The 14,442-nt window shown below is 43.2% G+C and overlaps 1 protein-coding gene across 1 annotated transcript in view; it reads left to right on the top strand.

The window, feature by feature from the left end:
• The window catches only part of LOC110526097 (anthrax toxin receptor 1), a 65,117-nt gene that overhangs the window by 22,383 nt on the left and 28,292 nt on the right, over window positions 1-14,442 (top strand). Inside the window, exons 12-16 of the mRNA XM_021606720.2 lie at window positions 9,762-9,840; window positions 10,882-10,977; window positions 11,131-11,169; window positions 11,389-11,487; window positions 11,648-11,815. Coding sequence (XP_021462395.2) covers window positions 9,762-9,840; window positions 10,882-10,977; window positions 11,131-11,169; window positions 11,389-11,487; window positions 11,648-11,815 — 481 coding nt within the window. The remainder of the gene's footprint in view (window positions 1-9,761; window positions 9,841-10,881; window positions 10,978-11,130; window positions 11,170-11,388; window positions 11,488-11,647; window positions 11,816-14,442) is intronic.

The following is a 14,442-nucleotide window of genomic DNA, read 5'->3' as shown; positions in this document are numbered from 1 at the left end:
ACCGATCGCTGCAGCTGTACATAGTCCATCGGTAAATAGCCCACCCAATTGACCTACAGTGCCTTGCGAAAGTATTCGGCCCCCTTGAACTTTGCGACCTTTTGCCACATTTCAGGCTTCAAACATAAAGATATAAAACTGTATTTTTTTGTGAAGAATCAACAACAAGTGGGACACAATCGTGAAGTGGAACGACATTTATTGGATATTTCAAACTTTTTTAACAAATCAAAAACTGAAAAATTGGGCGTGCAAAATTATTCAGCCCCCTTAAGTTAATACTTTGTAGCGCCACCTTTTGCTGCGATTACAGCTGTAAGTCGCTTGGGGTATGTCTCTATCAGTTTTGCACATCGAGAGACTGAAATCTTTTCCCATTCCTCCTTGCAAAACAGCTCGAGCTCAGTGAGGTTGGATGGAGAGCATTTGTGAACAGCAGTTTTCAGTTCTTTCCACAGATTCTCGATTGGATTCAGGTCTGGACTTAGAATGGCAAAGTCAAACACCTGGATATGTTTATTTTTTAACCATTCCATTGTAGATTTTGCTTTATGTTTTGGATCATTGTCTTGTTGGAAGACAAATCTCCGTCCCAGTCTCAGGTCTTTTGCAGACTCCATCAGGTTCTTCCAGAATGGTCCTGTATTTGGCTCCATCCATCTTCCCATCAATTTGAACCATCTTCCCTGTCCCTGCTGAAGAAAAGCAGGCCCAAACCATGATGTTGCCACCACCATGTTTGACAGTGGGGATGGTGTGTTCAGCTGTGTTGTTTTTACGCCAAACATAACGTTTTGCATTGTTGCCAAAAAGTTGCATTTTGGTTTCATCTGACCAGAGCACTTTCTTCCACATGTTTGGTGTGTCTCCCAGGTGGCTTGTGGCAAACTTTAAACAACACTTTTTATGGATATCTTTAAGAAATGGCTTTCTTCTTGCCACTCTTCCATAAAGGCCAGATTTGTGCAATATACGACTGATTGTTGTCCTATGGACAGAGTCTCCCACCTCAGCTGTAGATCTCTGCAGTTCATCCAGAGTGATCATGGGCCTCTTGGCTGCATCTCCGATCAGTCTTCTCCTTGTATAAGCTGAAAGTTTAGAGGGACGGCCAGGTCTTGGTAGATTTGCAGTGGTCTGATACTCCTTCCATTTCAATATTATCGCTTGCACATTGCTCCTTGGGATGTTTAAAGCTTGGGAAATCTTTTTGTATCCAAATCCGGCTTTAAACTTCTTCACAACAGTATCTCGGACCTGCCTGGTGTGTTCCTTGTTCTTCATGATGCTCTCTGCGCTTTTAACGGTCCTCTGAGACTATCACAGTGCAGGTGCATTTATACGGAGACTTGATTACACACAGGTGGATTGTATTTATCATCATTAGTCATTTAGGTCAACATTGGATCATTCAGAGATCCTCACTGAACTTCTGGAGAGAGTTTGCTGCACTGAAAGTAAAGGGGCTGAATAATTTTGCACGCCCAATTTTTCAGTTTTTGATTTGTTAAAAAAGTTTGAAATATCCAATAAATGTCGTTCCACTTCATGATTGTGTCCCACTTGTTGTTGATTCTTCACACAAAAATACAGTTTTATATATTTATGTTTGAAGCCTGAAATGTGGCAAAAGGTCGCAAAGTTCAAGGGGGCCGAATACCTTCGCAAGGCACTGTACCTCATCCCCATACTGTTTTTATTTATTTACTTTTCTGCTCTTTTGCACACCAGTATCTCTACCTGCACATGACCATCTGATCATTTATCACTCCAGTGTTAATCTGCTAAATTGTAATTATTTGCCTACCTCCTCATGCCTTTTGCACACAATGCATATAGACTCTTTTTTTTCTTTTTTCTACTGTGTTATTGACTTGTTTATTGTTTACTCCATGTGTAACTCTGTGTTGTTGTCTGTTCACACTGCTATGCTTTATCTTGGCCAGGTCGCAGTTGTAAATGAGAACTTGTTCTCAACTAGCCTACCTGGTTAAATAAAGGTTAAATAAAATTAAAAAAAACAATTGTGTGGAGGCACAGATCTGGGGAAAAGTACCCAAAAATGTCTGCAGCATTGAAAGTGCCAAAGAACACAGTGGCCTCCATAATTCTTAAATGGAAGAAGTTTGGAACCACCAAGACTTTTCCTAGAGCTGGCCGCCCAGCCAAACTGAGCAATTGGGGGAGAAGGGCCTTGTTCAGGGAGGTGACTAAGAACCCAATGGTCTCTATGACAGAGCTCCAAAGTTCCTATGTGGAGATGGGAGAACCTTCCAGAAGGACAGCCATCTCTACAGCACTCCACCAATCAGGCCTTTATGGTAGAGTGGCCAGACAGATGCCACTCCTCAGTAAAAGGCACATGACAGCCCACTTGGAGTTAGCTAAAAGGCACATAAAGGACTCTCAGACCATGAGAAACAAGATTCTCTGATCTGATGAAACCAAGATTGAACTCTTTGGCCTGTATGCCAAGCGTCACATCTGGAGTAAACCTGGCACCGCTCATCACCTGGCCAATACCATCCCTAAGGTGAAGCATGGTGGTGGCAGCATCATGCTGTGGGGATATATTTCAGTGGCAGGGAGACTAGTTAGGATCGATGGAAAGATGAACGGCGCAAAGTACAGAGAGAAACCTGATGAAATCCTGCTCCAGTGTGCTCAGGACATCAGACTGGGGTGGAGCTTCACCTTCCAACAGGACAATGACCCTAAGCACACAGCCAAGACAATGTAGGAGTGGCTTCGGGTCAAGTCTCTGAGTGTCCTTGACTGGCCCAGCCAGAGCCTGGACTTGAACACAATCAAACATCTCTGGAGAGACCTGAAAAATGAGAGAAACTCCCCAAATACAGGTGTGCTAAGCTTGTAGCATCATATCCAAGAAGACTCAATACGGAAGTGGTCAGATGCTACGCTACAGGACTGTTTTGCTAGCACAGACTGGAATATGCTTCAGGATTTATCCAATGGCATTGAGGAGTTTACCACCTCAGTCACCGGCTTCGTCAATAACTGCACCGATGGCGTCGTCCCCTCAGCGACCGCACGTACGTATCCCAACCAGAAGCCATGGATTACAGGCAACATCCGCACCAAGCTAAAGGCTAAAGCTGCCGCTTTCAAGGAGCGGGACACTAATCCGGACGCTTATAAGAAATCCTGCTATGCCCTCAGACGAACCATCAAACAGGCAAAGCGTCAATACAGGACTAAGATTGAATTATACTACACCGGCTCTGACGCTTGTCGGATGTGGCAGGGCTTGCAAACTATTACAGACTACAAAGGGAAACCCAGCCGCAAGCTGCCCCGTGACGCGAGTCTACCAGATGAGCTAAATGCCTTTTATGCTCGCTTCGAGGCAAGCAACACTGAAACATGCATGAGAGCACCAGCTGTTTGATCACGCTCTCTTTAGCCAAGGTGAGCAAGACCTTTAAACAGGTCAACATTCACAAAGCCGCGGGCCAGACGGATTACCAGGAAGTGTACTCAAAGCATGCGCAGACCAACAAAGCAGACCAACAAAGCATGTGCAGACCAGTCTTCACTGACATTTTGAAACTCTCCCTGACCGAGTCTATAATACCTACATGTTTCATACAGACCACCATAGTCCCTGTGCCCAAGAAAGCGAAGGTAATGTGCCTAAATGATTACCGCCCCAAAGCACTGAAGTTATTTTAAAGGCTGCTCATCAACACCATCATACCAGAAACTCTAGACCCACTCCAATTCGCAACAGATCCACAGATGACGCAATCTCAATCGCAATCCACACTGCCCTTTCCCACCTGGACTAAAGGAACACGTATGTGAGAATGCTGTTCTTTGACTACAGCTCAGTGTTCAACACCATAGTGCCCACAAAGCTCATCACTAAGCTAAGGAGCCTGGGACTGAACATCTCTCTCTGCAACTGGATCTTGGACTTCCTGACTGGCCACCCTCAGGTGGTAAGGGTAGGAAGCAACACATCTGCCATGCTGATACTTAACACGGGGGCCCCTCAGGGGTGCGTGCTTAGGCCACTCCTGTACTCCCTGTTCACCGACAGCTGCATGGCCAACCATGACTCCAACACCGTCATTAGGTTTGCTGACAACACAACAGTGGTAGGCCTGATCACAGACAACGATGAGATAGCCTATAGGGAGGAGGTCAGAGACCTGGCAATGTGGTGCTAGGAAAACAACCTCTCCCTCAATATGAACAAGACAAAGGAGTTGATTGTGGACTACAGGAAAAAGTGGTCTGAACAGGCCTGAAAATGCACCCCTGCCTGGTATGGCAACTGCTCGGTATCTGATCGTAAGGCGCTACAGAGGGTAGTGTGTATGGCCCAGTACATCACTTGTGCCAAGCTTCCTTTCATCCAGGACCTATTTATTAAGCGGTGTCAGAGGAAAGCCTACTTACAAGCCCTTAACCAACAATGCAGTTCAAGAAATAGACTATTCTCTCTGCTATCGCACGGCAATCAGTACCGGAGTGCAAAGTCTATGTCCAAAAGGCTCCTTAAAAGCTTCTATCCCCAAGCCTTAAGGCTATTGAACAATTTCTCAAATGACCACCCGGACTATTTACATTGACCCCCCTTTGTTTTTACACTGCTACTACTCACTGTTTATTATCTATTCATGGTCTCTTTACCCCTACCTGCAGTGCCTTGCAAAAGTATTCATCCCCATTGGCTTTTTTCCTATTTTGTTGCATTACAACCTGTAATTGAAATAGATTTTTATTTACATTTCATGTAATGGACATACACAAAACAGTCCAAATTGGTGAAGTGAAATTAAAAAAAGATCTTGTTTCAAAAAATTTGAGGAAAAAAAAATGGAAAAGTGGTGCATGAATATGTATTCACCCCCTTTGCTATGAAGCCTCGAATTAAGATATGGTGCAACCAATTACCTTCAGAAGTCACATAATTAGTTAAATAAAGTCCATCTGTGTGCAATCTAAGTGTCACATGATCTGTCACATGATCTCAGTATATATACACCTGTTCTGAAACGAAGTCTGTAACACCACTAAGCAAGGGGCACCACCACCAAGCAAGTGGCACCATGAAGACCAAGGAGCTCTCCAACAGGTCAGGGAGAAAGTTGTGGAGAAGTACAGATCAGGGTTGGGTTGTAAAAAATATGAGTATCTGTCCACAAGACCAATTCTGAGAGATTCCCCAAACATATGGAAGAAGTTACTCTGGTCAGGTTCGACTAAAATTGAGCTTTTGGCCATCAAGGATAACGCTATGTCTGGCACAAACCCAACACCTTTCATCACCCCGAGAACACCATCCACACAGTGAAGCATGTTGGTGGCAGCATCACGCTGGGATGTTTCATTGACAGGGACTGGGAAACTGGTGATGGATGGCGCTAAATACAGGGAAATTCTTGAGGGAAACCTGTTTCAGTCTTCCAGAGATTTGAGACTGGGACAGAGGTTCATATTCCAGCAGGACAATGACCCTAAGCATACCGCTGGTTTAAGGGGAAACACTTAAATGTCTTGGAATGTCCTAGTCAAAGCCCGGACCTCAATTGACCTCAATTGAATTGAGAATCTGTGGTAAGACTTAAAACCTCTTAAGGATCCTCCCCCTTTTTTCTATTTTCGCCTAAAATGACATACCCAAATCTAACTGCCTGCATATTATTGGTACCATTTGAAAGTAAACACTTTGACATTTGTGGAAATGTGAAAGGAATGTAGGAGAATATAACACAATAGATCTGGTAAAAGATAATACAAAGAAAAAAACAACCGTTCTTTTGTATTTTTTTTGTTAACTGCTAGCTACTCTTCTTCCGTGGCTTAACCCAACGAGAGAAGTGTTTCCCTAAAAGCTGTCTTTGTTTAAACATCTTCTATTGTACAGAATGTGAATAGCTTAACCAATTGATAGTGACAGACTTAGATTACTTCCCAAGCAAAATCAGCCTCAAAGAAATTAAACAATGAAACAATGAAATACAGTGCATTAGGAAAGTATTCAGACTCCATTACTTTTTCCACATTTTGTTACGTTAAAGACATATTCTAAAATGTATTAAAATGTTTTCCCCCCTCATCAATCTACACACAATACCCCATAATGACGAAGCAAAATCAGTTTTAGAATTTTTTGCAAAATTATAAAATAAAAAACTAAAGTATTCAGATATTTTACTCAGTACTTTGTTGAAGCACCTTTCGCACCTTTCAAATTTGATTTGTAATATATGCATATCCTTGCTTCCCTGAAGCAACAGGCAGTTAGATATGGGTATGTCATTTTAGGCTAAAATGGATAAAAAGGGGTGGGATCCTTAAGTTATTTAATAGCTTACATTTTTCTGTGTCTGTCTGGTGTGGAAAGATAGGCCTAACTTTTTTTTAAGTACCATGCTCAGTTGCCTAATGATGGCTCAGATTTATTAATTATTTGCAAACAGGGACAGTTTCGTTGCAAACAAGACACACTGATTTGGCATTGGAGAAACGTGACAAGATAAACACATAGGCCTATCTCTCTGTCCATTCTCAGCTTGTAATTTCAGTAATTTGTGTGGTATTAAGTTTCTGGTGATATGTAAAAAAAAAAAAAAAAAGGTTGAATTGCATGAACATATTTTAAAAGGCACAATGCTTTTAATATAAAAGAGATCTTTCCACCCCTACTCTTGTCCACACGGTTTGCAAACCCACAACCTTCTGGCCCGTAGCCCACGTTGACACGTAATGCTTACTGAACAAATAACTTATTCTAAAACTGCATATCTAAAACTCTGGTCTGTCCAAGAAGCGAGGGTAAACAGTAGACATGTTCTCTTCTATTCACTTTGTTTTCATTATTATTTTGGTTATAGGGGAGGGTCACTTTTTTTTCAAGCTCTCAGGGACGGTTTAGGTAAAATACGTTTTGCTGAAGGGAGGGCCATCTATTTGCATTTCAGGGGTCTGATTTTCTCAATATAACCCTTATTATAAATCATGTTCACTCCCTTAAACCAACTGCTTGTATACTGTTCAGCAAAAACTAGAAGGGTAGAAAGGAGCAGTCAATACCTGGCTGTCAGGTTGGCTGGTGCCCACAACCACAGCCACACCCCCCCACTCCCTATGGGCATAATTGTGCTGCTTCTCCATTTCTGTGCCCATAATGGTGCCCATGAGTCTCTGTGTTGTTCTATTACTGTTACTGAGTCACCCCATTAGCACATGCTCGACCAACAACACTTGGGGCATGTGAGTAAGAGGAAATCAACTGTGAACAACCCAAGGGCGAGACGATGAGGCCTGTTTTTATGTGTTTACCCTAAAGGTCATCATATTTCTATCTTTCACACTTGTCTGAAAATGCAAAATCATAAGGTTATTTTTAAAAACATGATGGTTGATGGTTTGGTTATGTGTCATTAACAATACTGTATGTCAAACTGCACTTAGTATACCAAACCCCTCCCCTTTTTGCCCTCAGAACAGACTCAATTTGTCAGGGCATGGACTCTACAAGGTGTCGAAAGTGTTCCACAGTGATGCTGGCCCATGTTGACTTCAATGTTGTGTCAAGTTGGCTGGATGTCCTTTGATAGTGGGACCATTCTTGATAAACACGGGAAACTGATGAGCGTGAAAAACCCAGCAGCTTTGCAGTTCTTGACACAAACCGGTGCACCTGGCACCTACTACCATACCCCGTTTAAAGGCACTTAAATTCTTTGTCTTGCCCATTCACCCTCTGAACGGCACACATACACAATCTATGTCTCAATTATCTCAATGCTTAAAAATCCTTCTTTAACCTGTCTCCTCCCCTTCATATACACTGTTTGAAGTGGATTTAACAAGTGACATCACTAAGGGATCATAGCTTTCACCTGGATTCACCTGGTCAGTCTATGTCATGGAAAGAGCAGGTGTTTTAATGTTTTGAATACTCAGTGTATATTTGAAATGTTTAAGAGCATTTGAGGGCCCATGAGATGTAAGCCCCCCCCACCCACCCACCCACACACACACACACACACACACACACACACACACACACACACACACCCCTCAGCCCTGTCTCATATGATGAAGTCATCATTGCTGCTGTCACGCAAGCATATGGTGACTGGAAACCTTCTGGAAGAAGCTACACAAACACATATACACACACACTCATGGCGGAGGGCTGATTGATGGGTGGTACGATGGCTCTGTCACCAGGGTGCTGATCGCACGCTGTGCCCCCTGCCTGCCCAGAGAGAGAAAGAGGGAGAGAGAGAGAGCGAGAGATAGAGATAGAGGTACAGAGGCAAAAGAAAAGGGGGAAAAGGGAGAGGGAATACATATTTTTCTGTGAGTCTCAGTAGTGATCTCTGGTTTTCTCTTGTTTTCTCTCTCCATTCTGTTAGAGAGAGAGGGAGGGGGAGGTCCTAGAAGGGAGTCTGGGGGGATGTACTCCCTCTCGCCTCTCCTCCCCTCCTCACCTCCCCCTTCTCCCTTTTCCATTTCCTGTCTTTGTCTGCTCCCTCCTTTCTCATCCACCCTCAAATGACCTCAACCCCCCTTCCCCTAGCCTCCCCCTTCCCTTCCCTCCCCTCCCTCAGTCCTAAACCACACTCTCAATGACCCCTCTCTTCTCTTGCCTCCTAAATCATTACAACTCACTTACACACTCTCCTCTCAAATATCAACCCACCAACCTCAAATCACTATTTAGTAGAGTTTTTTTTTGCAACAACCCTACACACACAAACAAACACACACACACACACACACACACACACAAACACACATGTACATTCCTCCCCTCTGTATGTGTCTCCACGATCTGTGTTGTAGATAGAAGCACTAACATTAGGGCGGGGAAGTCGTTCAGTGGCCTAATGACAACTTTCCACATTGGGACTCTGGAATCAACCCAAAGTCCACAGGTCCCATCCTTTTTAAAGACTTGCTGGCAGTCGACAATGCAATCCTAACAAATGTTACTTTGCTACCCTGACCCCGTAAAGACGCATTCCCCAACACGGTAAGCCTTACAGGTCCCATACCGAACCAAAGTCCACAGGGCCAAATGTGATGGCTGTCCGAAAGCAGATATTAGTGAAAGAGAGCAAGAACAGACAGAGACGGAGACAGGAATGTGTTAATGGCCTAGATCTTATTCATGCTTCAGATTTCTAAAGAAAGCCATGAGTATCAAACGTAGATCTGTGTGCAGGTGGGCATCCACGTGTCCCTTGACATGATGCATGTAATGTCTTGCGTTCATGCTACAGCCTCATTTCTACCTTTATCTTCAAAACAGAAACTATTTTCCCAATTAGCGAACATGCAATTGTGCAACTTCAGCAAGTATTTTGAGTAAGTATTCTTGGTCCTAGAGTCATGAAATGTTCAGAGTACATTGAGGGGAGTTACTGCTAAAATTGGCAAAGATGTTGTTACAAGTTTTTCATACGACAGCGACGTTATGCAAGTATGCAACGCAATAACTCAATTAACTATGCAAAATGGCGATCCTGCGTGATTGCATAGAGACTCAAATTGTGGGCTGCACATATTGGTACGCAAGTACGCAGAACAGCCATTGTAAGTAACTAATTGTGTACTTGCATTGTTTACTTACAGTACATAAGGTATATTAAGCTTAAGTCTGAAAAGAGCATGGATGTGTTTTTTTCAGGGGATTTGGGGGGGCAAAAAATATGGGTTCTGAAATGTGTGTTGTGAGGGTTGATGGGTAATGTAGTGCTGTGTGTGTGTTGCAGGGTGATCTATCTACAGGTCAGTATGAATGAAGGACTCTCCTACATCACCAGTTCTGTTCACATCACCACCATCGAATGTGTGAGTACAGCGATGTTCAACAACATGAACAAAGGCTCCAAAAGTGACAGAATAATAATAATTGTCTGGGACTTCCTGTGTGGAAGCACCTCATGCTTTCAATATACTTTGTATCCCTTATTTACTCAAGTGTTTCCTTTATTTCGGCAGTTACCTGTAGAGTGAAGGGAGAGGTATCGCTCGAGTCGCAACAAAATGAAATATAACTTTGCGAATGACACAGTTTCATGTGCACAACATTGAAAGACCTGCGTCACTATAATAAGAGCTTTTCCAGTTCTAACGGGATATATTTGAGTATTTCCGTGGCCTTTGTTCATGTGTTTTACGGGCTCCCATACCACACAACGAGGATGAAGAAGGGATTTTCTGTTTTGGGTTTCTCAAAAACATGTGAAATCACAAAAAAGTTGATTGGACCCTTCTTCTATAACACACCATTTACATCAAAAATGTTGATTTTGTTGTAAAAAAAAAAAAAAACTTATTTGGGGCGGCAGGTAGTCTAGTGGTTAGAGTGTTGGGCCAGTAACCAAAAGGTTACTGGATTGAATCCCCGAGCTGACAAGGTAAAAATCTGTTGTTCTGCCCCCTGAACAAGGCAGTTTTCCTAGGCCGTTTTCCTAGGCCGTCATTGCAAATAAGAATTTGTTCTTATTCACTTACTTGCATAGTTAAATAAATAAAAAATAAGCACTAAAGCAACGTTCTGAAATGGTAAGCAACATTCAGCAACACATATCCTGAAGCAATTCAAAATAATGTTCTTTGGTATAATCTTGCCCTTTTTGTATTTCTGTTCTTCCTATAGTTTCCTCCTCTTTTTTCCCTCTGCCTATTCTCTGCGGTCTCCTCTGCTCTCTCTGTCATCAGAGGAGGCTGTGGGTATGTTCTCTCCTTCATCTTTTGATCTGTCTGTAGTCACACCAGAATTGTACCGTAATCCAGTAAACAACCCCCCTTCAATCTCATCTCAGTCTAACTCCAAACAAGATACCATATTGGTTTGCAATTACACCTTTGCTGTGTCTCTCTGTGCAGTTTGATGGGACCCTCCTGCTGATCTCATTGCTAGTTCTGACACTTTTGTTGGGCTTGCTGTTCATGTGGTGGTTCTGGCCCCTCTGCTGCACCTTGGTAAGACTAGCTCTTGTGTCTTCATTCAGTAGAGTCAGGGGTATTACTATGGGAATTGTAGTTATTTTGCAAATAGAGAGGGAGGATGTTTTGTTGTGTTTAATGTATCTTCTTCCTGATTTACTTGTTCAATGTGAATGGTTCTCTCTCCAGGTCATTAAAGAGCCCCCACCACCTCCTCCCCCAGAGCCAGTAAGTCACACACATAGATATTATAAAATTCTGTTTTCCTGATGTTGCTAGGATGCAAATGTCCATTCTAGTGTTATATTTAATTGTGTGGTCACCCAAGGAAACTCCTCTACATGTCTGAATGGTTACACAGTGTACACCTCCACTCCCATACTCATATTTATACAAATAAAACCTTTAATTTAAACCTCAACTCCTAACTAACTCTTCCCATGTCAGGAGTCTGATGATGAAGATGGTATGCCCAAAATGCGATGGCCCACAGTGGATGCATCCTACTACGGAGGGAGAGGGGTGGGGGGCATCAAACGCATGGAGGTATACCTTCAAGCACGCACACACACGCGCGCGCACACACACACACAAATTATAGCAGTGCCGACCCTGTGCGGAAATGGATATCAGATAATATAGAATTGTCTGAAAGGAATTCCTGTATTTTGTGTGTGTGTGTGTGTGTGTGTGTGTGTGTGTGTAGGTGCGTTGGGGGGATAAAGGCTCTACAGAGGAAGGGGCTAAGCTAGACAAGCCTAAGAATGCAGTGGTGAAGATGCCTGAACAGGAGTATGAAGCGTACCAACCCAAACCACGCACACCCAAGCCCTGGAAACCTCCTCAGGACAGAAGGTGGTACACACCTATACAGGTAACACACAAACATAGAACATTGCTAGCTCATTCGGGTTTCAAAACACAATACCCCATAATGGCAAAGCGAAACACATCTTTTTTTGAATGTGTTGCAAATTTATTACAAATAAAATACAGAAATACCTTATTTACATAGGTATTCAGACCCTTTGATATGAGAGTTGAAATTGAGCTCAGGTGCATCCTGTGTCCCTTCATCATCCTCAAGATGTTTCGACAACTTGATTGGAGTCCACCTGTGGTAAATTCAATTGATTGGACATGACTTGGCACACACCTGTCTAAATAAGGTCCCACAGTTGACAGTGCATGTCAGAGTAAAACCAAGCCATGAAGTTGAAGGAATTGCCCGTAGAGCTCCGAGACAGGATTGTGGGTCGAGGCACAGATCTGGGAAGGGTTCCAAACATTTCTGCAGTATTTAAGATCCCCAAGAACACAGTGACCTCCATCATTCTTAAATGGAGTAAGTTTGGAACCACCAAGATCTTTCTAGAGCTGGCCGCCCGGCCAAACTGAACAATCGGGGCAGAAGGGCATTGGTCAGGGAGGTGACCAAGAACCTGATGGTCACTCTGTAGAGCTCCAGATTTCCTCTGTGGAGATGGGAGAATCTTCCAGAAGGACAACCATCTCTGCAGCACTCCAACAATTAGGACTTTATGGTAGAGTAGCCAGATGGAAGCCACTCCTCAGTAAAAGGCACATGACAGCCTGCTTGAAATTTGCTAAAAGGCACCTAAAAGATTCTCAGACCATGAGAAACAAGATCTGATCTGGTCTGATGAAACCAAGAGTGAACTTTTTGGCCTAAATACCAAGCGTCACTTCTGGAGGAAACATGGCACCATCCCTACGGTGAAGCATGGTGGTGGCAGCATCATGCTGTGGGGATGTTTTTCTTTGGCAGAGACTGGGAGACTAGTCAGGATTGAGGGAAAGATGAACGGAGCAAAGTACAGAGGCAAACCTTAATGAAAACCTGCTCCAGAGAGCTCAGGACTGAGGTGAACGTTCACCTTCCAACAGGACAACGACCCTAAGCACACAGCCAAGACAATGCAAGAGTGGCTTTGGGATAGTTTCTGAATGTCCTTGAGTGGCCCAGCCAGAGCCCGGACTTGAACCCGATCGAACATCTCTGGAGAGCCGTGAAAATATCTGTCCAGCGACACTTCCCATCCAACTTTACAGAAATTGAGAGGATCTGCAGAGAATGGGAGAATCTCCCCAAATACAGGTGTGCCAAGCTTGTAGCGTCACGCCCAAGAAGACTCGAGGCTGTAATCACTACCAAAGCTGCTTTAAAAAAGTACTGAGTAAAGGGTCTGAATACTTATGCAAATGTGATATCTTCACTCTTCTCTCTTAACTCCTCTTTTTTATTCACTCTCTTATTCCTCCTCTTCCTCCCCAGCTAACAATGTTTTTGTAATGTTAAGTTACCAAATGTTTGAGTTTCCAGTTTTCCATTAGTTCGGAGAACATTCCATCTATGTTAACAAAAACCTTCAGAGAATTTATTTTGCATTATTTGGTGTTAAAGTTAGGAGAACATTCCCTTAAGGTCAAGCAGAACTTATCTTATCTTATCTTATCTATTGGTTACAATGTTCTCAGAATATTTAGTGCCTTAAAGTATTCACACCCCTTGACTTTTTCCACATTTTGCTTTGATACAAGATGGGATTCAAATTGATTTAATTCAATTTTTTTGTCCACAATCTTTTTTTACATTTTTTTTAAAATAATTTTTATTTTACCCCTTTTTCTCCCCAATTTCGTGGTATCCAATTGTTTAGTAGCTACTTTCTTGTCTCATTGCTACAACCCCCGTACGGGCTCGGGAGAGACGAAGGTTGAAAGTCATGCGTCCTCCGATACACAACCCAACCAAGCCACACTGCTTCTTAACACAGCACGCATCCAACCCGGAAGCCAGCCGCACCAATGTGTCGGAGGAAACACCATGCACCTGGCAACCTTTGTTAGCACGCACTGTGCCCGGTCCGCCACAGGAGTCGCTGGTGCGCGATGAGACAAGGATATCCCTACCGGCCAAGCCCTCTCTAACCCGGACGACGCTAGGCCAATTGTGCATCACCCCACGGACCTCCCGGTCGCGGCCGGTTACGACAGAGCCTGGGCATGAACCCAGAGTCTCTGGTAGTACAGCGCCCTTAACCACTGCGCCACCCGGGAGGCCCTTTTTGTCCACAATCTACACAAAATCCTTTGTAATGTGAAAGTGGAAGATAAATTCTAAAATTTGCAAAACATTCCTACAAATACAGTATATCTTGGTTACATAATTTTTCAACACCCTGAGTCAATACATGTTAGAATCACCTTTGGCCGCGATTACAGCTGTGAGTCTTTCTGGGTAAGTCTCTAAGAGCTTTGCACACCTGGAATGTACAATATTTGCACATTATTCTTTTCAAAATCATTCAAGCTCTGTCAAATTGGTTGTTGAAAATTGCTAGACATCCATTTTCAAGTCTTGCCATAGATTTTCAAGACGATTTAAGTCAAAACTGTAACTAGGTCCACTCAGGAACAATCAACATCTTCAACTCCAGTGTGTAGTTGGCCTTGTGTTTTAGGTTATTGTCCGGCTGA

This window comes from Oncorhynchus mykiss, chromosome 1, assembly GCF_013265735.2.
Source record: "Oncorhynchus mykiss isolate Arlee chromosome 1, USDA_OmykA_1.1, whole genome shotgun sequence".
Lineage (NCBI taxonomy): Eukaryota > Metazoa > Chordata > Actinopteri > Salmoniformes > Salmonidae > Oncorhynchus > Oncorhynchus mykiss.
The sequence above is the reverse complement of the archived record's forward strand: the minus strand, read 5'-3'. Positions and strand labels throughout refer to the sequence as shown.